This window comes from Rhagoletis zephyria, unplaced genomic scaffold, assembly GCF_001687245.7.
Source record: "Rhagoletis zephyria isolate East Lansing unplaced genomic scaffold, Rhagoletis_zephyria_1.1 Rzeph_scaffold_03077, whole genome shotgun sequence".
NCBI lineage: Eukaryota > Metazoa > Arthropoda > Insecta > Diptera > Tephritidae > Rhagoletis > Rhagoletis zephyria.
The window spans coordinates 16,466-26,657 of NW_016160161.1; the positions used below are offsets into that span (position 1 = coordinate 16,466).

Consider the following 10,192-nt stretch of genomic DNA (forward strand, 5'->3'; position numbering starts at 1 on the left):
TCTGATCATTTATGTATACATTTGTCTATATCTATCTCGATTCGTTTTGCCTGTTACAAACAACCGTTATGTGAACAAAGTTATAATACCCTTGTGCACAAGTGCGCTCGGGTATAAAAAATACAATTAAACAAGAAATGTGATATAATTCATATGAAGAAAGTAATATTCACAAGATATTTTTACTTCTGAAAAGTCTAACAAATATAGGATAAGAGTCGTCTTTAATAACTGCTCAGCAAATTGGACATAGCGCTTTAGCATTAATTTTAGCTGCATGCTTTTTTAAATGTGTTGAAAACATTGCTGGAAAACCGTAAAATGTTTGCATGGAACCACGGCGCAATAAACAGGTGAAGTTATAAAACAGCTTTCTCGCCGTATTTTCGGTCATTCGGCTGCCTTATAGTCAAATTCCATGATTCAATAATACATTATTATTATTATACAGCATTATTGAATCATGGTCAAATTCTAAAGACAATTTTTCAAATAAGGCAATGTCAAAATCTAACTTCTCGCTCTAATTACTTCACCTGGTATAATTCCGCCATGGCATGGAACAAACAAAAGTTGCAGTTCCTGTTCGCAGCATATCACACAGAGAATATTGTTTTGAGTTTTATCTTCAGTTAAAATTTCTGCATTATCATCACTTGTTTCACTATATCCGAAATATGGATTTCGTTTACGAAGACGAAGCGAACATGCGGTACGAAATAGTGATGCAAAAATATGTAAAATTTTACCTACTCTAACACTTGTAAATTTGAACGTATACTCGGTACAAGCAGGTGGGATGAACGACGCAATAAACAGGTGAAATAATAAACAGCTTTCTCGCTTTATTTTCTGATAAGGCAGTGTCAAAATATTTCTTCCCACTCTAATATTACTTCACCTGGTATAATTCCACCATGGGTGGGGTGCATGCAATAACACCATACGCAATAATTCCAATTACTTGGACATTAAAAAGCAGTTTCAGAAGTGAACTAGTGTCATTTTATTAATATTCTTTTTTTCTAAACGGTCATAATGCCAGCAGTGCATAATTGCGAAAGGAGGGGAGGGGACGGGGACGCGAGCGCGACGTTGAACGCGGCGCGGTGCGGGGCGGTGTGCGAACGCGGACCGCCGCGACGCTGGGCACTTCAAAATTGCATACTTACAAATCCATCCATTTAACTTGTTCATGTACTACTTTTTGTCAAATGTAACTTGGTGACTACCTACATATGTGCACTATTTTGCCTTATTACTCAAATTGTTAAGTTTAAAAGTTGGTCTTATTGCTCAACGAGAAATGAAATAAAGCAAATCTGTGTTATTTCACATTCAATTGGGAAATAACAAAAATTTTCGTTATTGCCGTTTGTGTTATATATTTCACCACCCGCACCAGCAGCTGGTACAATCACACCACAAGAACATACACGTTAAGGGCCGTAACTTATCTATTTCAAACTATAGTTAAATCGTTAATGGATAAGTTAACAGCCCTAACACTTTTACAGTATGTAGGTATATGGGTGAAAATTTCTGGCCACGGATTTCAGTCAAGTTGGCATTTTTGCGTGAAAATTAGAGAGATTTATAGATGTGAAATGGATTGTGAGAATTTTTTTGAAAATTTTTTTGAAAAATTTAAATTTTTGAAGTTTTTATAAGCAATTTAATTTTTAAGCAATCTTTTTTTAAAAAATCATTTTCTCTTAAAGTATTTGACGAAAGTTGATGAAATTTTTTTTGTAAGCGTAGTGACATTGAAGCTTTTAAAAAAAATATTTTTATAATTTAGAAAAAAAAAATTTGGTTTAAAATTATATCATAAATATTGAAGTTGCATTAAAAATATGTTCTCAATGAGTGTTTGAAATTTCGTTTATATTTTCGAAAACTGCATTTATTGAAGAAAATATTTCTGAAAAAAAAAATTGTTGGATCTTTTTTGTTTATTATTAACAGCCACAGCTTGCACGCATCGTGAACCATGCACGCTCACCGTTTAAGCGCACAACGTGTTCACTGGGAAGCTTGTACAGGAGCAGCTAATATGTATGAATTTACGGTTTAAGAATAAAACATAAACCATGTGTCAGATATGAAAGTTTATTGTTTTATTGGTATTATTTGTTTTTTTCAGTTGTATAACATGAAGCAGGCTAAACTCATTTTAATTAACAGGTACAATTACGGATTCATCATGTCCTGAAAAAATTTTGCATTCCATTTTCTTTTGGACATTGGGCACAAAACGATGAAATTGGCGAGTATTTTTTAGAGTTTTTGCTTTGTCGTAACGCGTTTTAAGTTTTCGTGATCATTTTTCGTGCAGAATCAAAAATGTATTGACTTGAAATACATTCGTGCCCATTCAAAAAGCGATTGTGCCTCTGTAATTTTCTTAGAGTCTCGGTTTTGTAAACTGGAACGATAAGCGTTTCGCTTGATCACACTTCCAAGCCCATCGCATGCACATTTACTGTGTGCTGAAGCGAAAAAGTTCCACTCGGCGTCCACTTTAAAGTCTTCTTTGTGATGGAGCAAGTTGATAAAATTAAATTTATTTTTATACTGAGAACCGGCTCCATCAGAATAGTAATAGATTTTTTTTACGTTTGGTCGGCCAAAATTAACCTTCATGAACGAAATTAATTTTGTATTGAACAAATTCACTGCAGAACTGTCGTGTTCGTGTGTTCCACAACAACACTTTTTTTGTAGTAAATCACATACGGATGAATTGTTGCTTGCGTTGTGTTCCAATATTCAGATTGGACTGAATTTTGCACGCGACAGGTATAATCTTCAGCAAAATCCAGACAAACAACATACTCTCCATCGTCTAAATTATTCTTCTGGTCAGTGAGCCATTGATTTTGACATCTTGCAATGAAATCGGGCTTCAATGTGAGCGATAAATCCTTCATTAGATTTGCCAGAAACAGCTTGCTTGGCTCCTTCACTTCTTACATTGTGCACCTGTTACATGAAGTTATTTTTGACTTTTTAGCCGAAATAGTACAATTTTTAATACCCATATTTAAATATAAAAAAAATAAATGTAAAAATTTATCCAAACAAAATATAAACAATTTTATTTAAATTTGTTTATGTAGTGTTAATTGATGGAATAAAACTGATCGACATGGGACTATTTAAATCTTCCATTATTCTTTATGTAATTTACCTGTCGGTGCTAATCCATTGCTGGAAAGTTATGGAAGAAATGTTTCGTGTTTGTAAGAGAGACTGGCAATTTTTTGAAAGTTTCTCCATTCTAGGACATTCCGAAGATCTTAGCAGAAAGCAATCGGGTGTTGGATTCAAACATACTATTTTTGCAAAGCAATTTCGACATTCCAGTGAGAAGTCAGGGTCTTTATCTCTTTATCCAATCCCACAAATTTGAGGCGAAAATTTTCATGCGTTTTGCATACGCATATATTGTGTGTACCTTTTGGACCCACGAAAATACACTGGAGTGGACGCAATTTTACGAAGACGGATAACGAAACTTTCGATTTGGGATATTTTTCACAGAATTCCGCAGGTAAAATTGCAAGATTTGCTAGCAGTAATCTTTTCTGCTCTTGTGATCGAATTCCATTTTTGTTGACAGATTTATAATCTTTAACGCCAGGCATAATTCGACTCACATTATCAGAACGATAAAAGTTTTAAATTGTTTCAACAATGGCTGAATCTATAGGACTACCCTTTTTTTTGACGGTCGTGACCGACTCCACCCGTAGCACGTTGATTTTTAGCTTGGTAAGTCATTCGGCGTGATACGTTAATACTGTCTCTTATCATTTTAATGCTCCAATTTTCCGGAACCATAGTTAGAACAGAAATTTTGTTCGCACGACACGTTTGCTTGTTAAAAAGTACGCGCAAATTTGATTATTTGAGTTGCATTCTTCAATATTTGATCCATTCTTTATAATATTCCTTTTAATGTTCTCTAGACTCGCATTTAACTCTTCTTTTTCGTGGTCAGATAAATCTGAAAGTCGCTGTATTTTAATGGCAGGTTCCCTGAACTGCTCGAGTAAACTACTAATTTTTGATACTGTGAATGATTCATCGACCGATTCATTAGCAAAAGAAGGATCTGCAATTAAGTCGTCATGTGCAATTCCGCTGTCATCCTCTGCATCACTATTATGGTTAGCTTCAAAATCAATCAAAACCTGCAATTGACACACAGAATTTAAATTCCGCAAATAGAAATAAGTAAAATTATTCCACAAGTTGCACTGCAAACTATCATTAATTTTATTACTTTTATATACTAGTAGAATATCTTTGAACGTAAGTTTTTCAATTGGAGTTATTAAAAAACTAATTTCAATTGATAATGTGTTAATAAAAACAGTTTCGACTTCTTACCTGTTTTTTGTTGCGGAATGAATTTGAGGACATTTTAACCGGCCCATTTTATAAATCTCAGTTACACACGAGTGGCACATGAAGCGATTTATGAATTCACTGAATTTATTTTTTTTCCACTTACTGGTTATAAGCTTTAACCTTTTCGTGACACATTTGTGTCATTTTCTTTCAAAAGGATTACAACAGCAATGCGCCCTTGTCATTTTAAACGATTTTACATGAACAAATAACAAATTAAAAAAGAATTTCACTTAATCGTAACCCGTCTTTGCCACGTTTGTTGCGAAAGTTGACTGATGACGCTAGAACAGAGGTGGGCACTCACACTATCACACATATGCGCTTGTGTGCGAAGCAAAGCAGGTTTTCTCACCAGCCAGTGCTCGGACTTCGCCAAATTTGTGGAATAGATAACACGTTTTTTTTGCTAAATTACATTTCAACTACTTCAGCCACCGTAAGCTAAAAAACTACCACATCTTGAAACTTTTTTTTATTTCTATTTGTTCATTTGCGCATGAATGGGGATTTTCAACAACAAAAACCAACCTTGCTTGCTGCGACGTCGACACATGTATGATACGATGGTCATCGTGCGTCTTAAGCTGATGCCACATAAAACTTTTGCTTCGCTTTACGTGACAGATTCGCTTTGACAGATAAGATGAATTGTATGAAAATGCACAAAGCATGCCACATAAATCGTTGAAGCTGCAGCGCGAAGCGAAAAGATGGCCAACTCCCATCTTTTTGCGCGCTTTGACAATCAGCCGGTTTAATATTTATATTTTGTTTCGTCCAAATTCGGGTTTTCATGCAGAAACAGAAAACTTAATTACATTGCTGATAATTTTAAAGCAAAATATATAAAATCCACAGCAACTTTTACCGAGTAAAACAGCGGTACAAAATTGCTTTCTTGGCGTTCATTGTGGCATACCTTTTGCGTCTGGCGCTTTGCTGGCAAAGTTATAAATGTCACGCAAAGCTACAAAGTTTTATCTGGCATCAGCTTTACGATAATTGACGATTGACTGATGCTTTGTTAGCACTTCGGCAAAGCAAATCAAATCAGTTGATGCTGAAGTTCTGAACACATTGAAAACGACGAGCTACGGACCACAGCTTCCAATTTGTCATCTTCATTATCTAAACGCTTTGTCGATGGCGACATGATTTCTTTGAACGCGGCAGCGACATCATGAATTTGTATGAGTCTGACATAAAAGAAGAGGAAGAATCTTGTCTGTTGCCATTAAAATAGAAATAGATCTAATCTGGCCACAACCACAACCGTCGCGTAGCCCGGTCGTCGCCAAAATAATTATCTACATAAGAGTACGTGGTAAAATAATTTGACAGCTGTGGTCCGTAGCTCGTCGTTTTCATTGTGTTCGGGCTATGAGACTAATATGGTAGACAAACGGGCTCGATTATTTGCATAACCAGCCTTAATTTGTTTAACTCATGCATTTTCCTCTTTAAAATGAGCATAAGCAGCCGAACAAATGCACGTAATTTTTGGGAATTAACTCGGATCCGGGGAATTTTCGATGACAACACTGGTAAAAACGGCCAGTTGTTGTCTTTTGTACAAGTAAGCAAACGAAGCAGTCGGGTTTCGCGTACGCGGTAGCCGAGTGGTGAGAGTTGCAAGCTACAAGCCTGTAGCTGCCAGGTTCGATACTCGGTTGGAGCGATTGAGAATTTTTTTTGTTTTTATTATTTTTTTCTTTATATATTTTTATTTTATTTTATTTATATATTTAATTTTACTTTATTTTATTTTCATTTGCTTTATTTTATATCACATTTCTTATTTTACTATTAGTTAATTTTAGTTTTTAGAGATGAATTTTGTTAAAAATTCAACAACAACTAACTGAAAGTAACGTAAACAAAAATATAGAACTTATAAAAAAAAGAATGAAAAAGAAATAAAAAAAGTATACTGGCCGTGGGACTCGAACCCACGACCTTGCGGCTGGTTTATTCGCATTACTGCCGTCTGTAAGGGTAAAATTTTAATTTGCATTTATGCTTATTAATTCAAATTAATTTTCTCCGTCTGTCTACCATATTATCTGCGCAACTACCTGGGGGAAATAAAATGTGGTACACGACCAAAGTAAACTTTGATATTAGAAATAGAAACAATACTACAGTAGGCGTGGTCAGAAACATCATTTTTTCGAATGTGTGATATTCTAGTGAAAGTGATAAAAAGTTCAAAAATTGTGTGAAATACATCTTTAACAGCTTTTTCAAGAGCTTCTAAAAGGCTTGCGATCGATCGTAGGAAAAAAAGTGGCACAAACGCAGAAAAAGTGGTGTTATTGAATTTTCAATAACCGAAATAAAAGAAAGTGTGTAAAGAATATAAAATTTATTGATTTGCAGAGCATTTCAGTGTAATGTGGCTTTATTTTTTTTTTCATAGCAAAATGGCACCGAAAGCTCTGCTTTCCGATTCAGAAAAGAAAATTGCTCTCAATTTGAAGAAGGAAGGCAAAACTGTAAGAGATATAGCAAAAATTATGTGCAGAAGTAAGACAACAATTCACAAGTTTTTGAAAAATCCACATGGTTTACCAAATAAACCGCGATTGGGCCGCCCGCCAAACATTGATGAAAGGACCAAGCGTCAAATTAAGCGTTTAGCGGTGAATAAATCCCTGAGCTCTGGCCAAATAAAAGCTCAACTCTCTCTTGAGGTGACAAAACGTCGAGTTCAACAAATTTTAAGTTCAGACGATAACGTTAGATATGAAAAAATGTTGCCTGTACCACAGCTCAAGCAAAGCCACAAGCAAGCAAGACTACAGTTTGCTGAAAAAAATAAGTTCTGGTTGCATGAATGGGATAACGTTATTTTTAGCGACGAGAAAAAATTCAACTTAGATGGACCCGATGGTAAAATGAAGTATTGGAGAGATATTCGCCGAGAGAGACAGACATGCCATGCAAGAAACTTTGGAGGTGGCTCATTGATGATATGGGCAGCATTTGGATTGAAGGGAAAGTCACCAATTTCCTTCATATCAACAAGAATGAATTCCCAAATGTATGTTGAACTCCTCGACAACGTATTAATCAATTTTGGTGAAACTGTTTGGGGAAACGAATGGATTTACCAACAGGACAATGCCGCTATTCATGTTTCTAACATGACGAAAACGTTCTTTGAGACTCGAAACATAGAACTTTTGCAAAGGCCAGCCGGATTTGAATCCCATGGAAAATCTCCGGGGACTACTTTCAAGCAACGTCTATAAAAATGGGCGTCAGTTTGAAACATTATTGGGCTTAAAAAGGGCCATAATTGAAGAGTGGTCGAAAGTTAGCGAGTCTGCGCTTCAAAATCTTATTTCTTCAATGCCACGTCGTTTGAGTGAAGTTATAGCTAAGAAAGGAAGTAACACACACTACTAATTATATTGCATTCACTACCAGTGTCATTGTTTTTTTGTTTGTACCACTTATTATTTCCTTCGGGGTAAATACAATTTTGTTCTTTAGGTTTTAAACTTAATAATTAACTAAGTTTTTTTTTACACTTCCGTATTATTATTCGATTGTTTTTAAAACAAAATAAAAACTAATGAAATGCGTCCATTATTCTTTTGTGAAATGTTCAAAAGTGATTTGTACCACATTTTATTTCCCCCAGGTATTCGAATAATACACACAAACTGTTTCAGGAGAAATGGGAAATAACACCAATAATCTTCTTTCAGATGTAAAAAATGCTTGTAAAAACGCTCGAATAAAAGTATGTATATATATTAGACTGCATCACTCTCCAAACAAAAAAAAGTTCGTACTATTTTCCATCGGAATTATAAAATCTATTATATTTTAATACGAACACCAAAATATTAATAAATATTATTTTAAAATACCTCTAAAAATGGAGTTTTTTATGAATCAAAATAGTTTCTTAAAGTTTTTTTTGAAAAAATCCCCTCAAAAGCTTTAGCTTAAAAAATTTGCTTAAAAAAATAAAACAAAAAATTAAAAAAATTTAACGGAATCGTAATAATGAGATTTTTGATGCTGTTTTTTAACTTTTTTCTAAGTTTGGTATAGGAAAAACTTCAATAACTGAACCTAAACTCTTCCGATTTAGACTTGTGAGGTATCATTGGAAAGGTATTTTCTCACCCTTTTTATTTGTTTGCTAACTCATTCAAAGGATGAAAGAGAAAGGTAGGATGAACGAACGTCATTCAAAGTTGAATTAAAATGTGTTGGTATTTGAAAAAAAAAAATATAAAATTGGGACACGAATGACATTTTTTGACAGAAATAAAAACAGTGTGAAAATACCTTTCTACTGAGATCCCATAAGTCTAAATCAGAATAGTTTTGGCCCAGTTATTCAAGTTTTTCGTAAATCAATCTTTGAAAAAAGTAAAAAAAACAGCATCAAAAATCTCATTCTTACGATTCCGTTGAGAAGATTTTTAAATATTTTTATGCAGATTTTTTAAGCTTAATCTGTTGTGTCATCTGAGGGGACTTTTTACAAAAAGTTCTTTAAGAAACTATTTTTATTCATAAAAAAATCCATTTTTGGGGGTATTTTCAAATCGGTGCAGCTCGCTTAAATCTTACTATTTTTTCGAAATATTTTGATGAACGTCTTAAAATATAATAAATTTTGTAATCCCGGCGGAAAAACCGCAACTTTTTCTGGTGATGCAGTCTAATGTTCATATTTAGTATACAAATTTTCATTCGAATTTCTCTGCTTCGCACCCGAGTCACCTCCGAAAATCATATATGTATGCACATACACTCGGGTTCAGCAGATTAAGTTAAGTGACGTTTTAACCAGTTTTGGCTATTTTTCTTTTTTCTATTTAATGTTTATAACTTTTTCATAAAAGTCTAGCAAATTACTTAACCAGCACCACATAAATCCACATTTCAACTTCGTACAAAAACTCTAAAAATTCAACAAACTTTAACAGTTACAACCAAAAATTTTAAAGTTTTTATTTAGAATTTCTAGAAAAATTTAGGAATGCAATTTTACATCCCATTCAATTTTAGTAACTAAAAGTGCAAATTTCAAGACGCTAGGAAATCGCGTTGTTTTTTAATTATTGACAAGTTCTTTTGTATGGAAGAAAATGTTTAGCACCGTCAGCAAAAAAACATAAACATTAAATAAACAAAAGACAAAATCGGTCAAACTGTCACTTAACTTAGTTAACTGGCCATACTTAAGTGCATATAATATATTTATAAATTTATTTATTCGAATCTACCACATTGTTTTGGAATGTACTACAATTTTTCATGCTTATTTACCACTAAAAAAACTTTGGAGACCGAACACTGTCAACAGCAACTGATTTGATTTGCTTTGCCGAAGTACCAGCGAAGCATCAGTCGATCGTCAATTATCGTAAGACATACGAAGACGATGATAGTATACACGGTGGAGAGAATACAGAAGTTGGCGCCGATGGCGATACCGCTAATTGGCTCTCAGTGAATTTGACAGAATCAGCTGTTTTGCTGACATCACAGTCGATGTGAAAGCAGTAGTGATGTGCTGAGTATATACTTTTCAAGTATCCAATACTCTCGATACTCGGTACCGAAACATTTAGGTTTCGAATAAAAGCGCACATAGGCCAAAAATATGGAAAAACGGTTCAAGGGAGACTCGCCTATCAAAACCCGAATATAGGAGCCAATAGAGCTTTTAATACAAATTCAAATGAAAGATGTATATATGTCGGTTCGAGGCCATAATACAAAGAAACTCTTACTTATT

General features: G+C 34.2%; 2 protein-coding genes across 2 annotated transcripts in view; both read right to left on the reverse strand.

Annotated features, from left to right (window-relative positions):
• LOC108368338 (maternal effect protein oskar-like) overlaps window positions 1–4,993 on the reverse strand; it is an 8,612-nt gene extending 3,619 nt beyond the window's left edge. Inside the window, exon 1 of the mRNA XM_017623185.1 lies at window positions 4,951–4,993. Within this exon, the coding sequence (XP_017478674.1) occupies window positions 4,951–4,993 (43 nt within the window). The remainder of the gene's footprint in view (window positions 1–4,950) is intronic.
• LOC108368339 (uncharacterized) lies at window positions 2,170–4,978 on the reverse strand. The gene is made up of 2 exons (XM_017623186.1): window positions 4,399–4,978; window positions 2,170–4,199 (listed from the first exon to the last, which is right to left on the reverse strand). The coding sequence occupies exons 1-2, from the start codon at window positions 4,429–4,431 to the stop codon at window positions 3,849–3,851; spliced, it is 384 nt and encodes a 127-aa protein (XP_017478675.1). The 5' UTR covers window positions 4,432–4,978; the 3' UTR covers window positions 2,170–3,848.
• Window positions 4,994–10,192: the final 5,199 nt, after the last annotated feature.

What these genes read in the sequence shown, in the direction of transcription:
- LOC108368339 (XM_017623186.1), bottom strand. Translation starts at nt 4,431, where the DNA reads ATGTCCTCAAATTCATTCCGCAACAAAAAACAG. An exon ending in CATTCCGCAACAAAAAACAG is followed by an intron (nt 4,200 to 4,398) that starts GTAAGAAGTCGA and finishes TGTCAATTGCAG; the next exon opens with GTTTTGATTGATTTTGAAGC.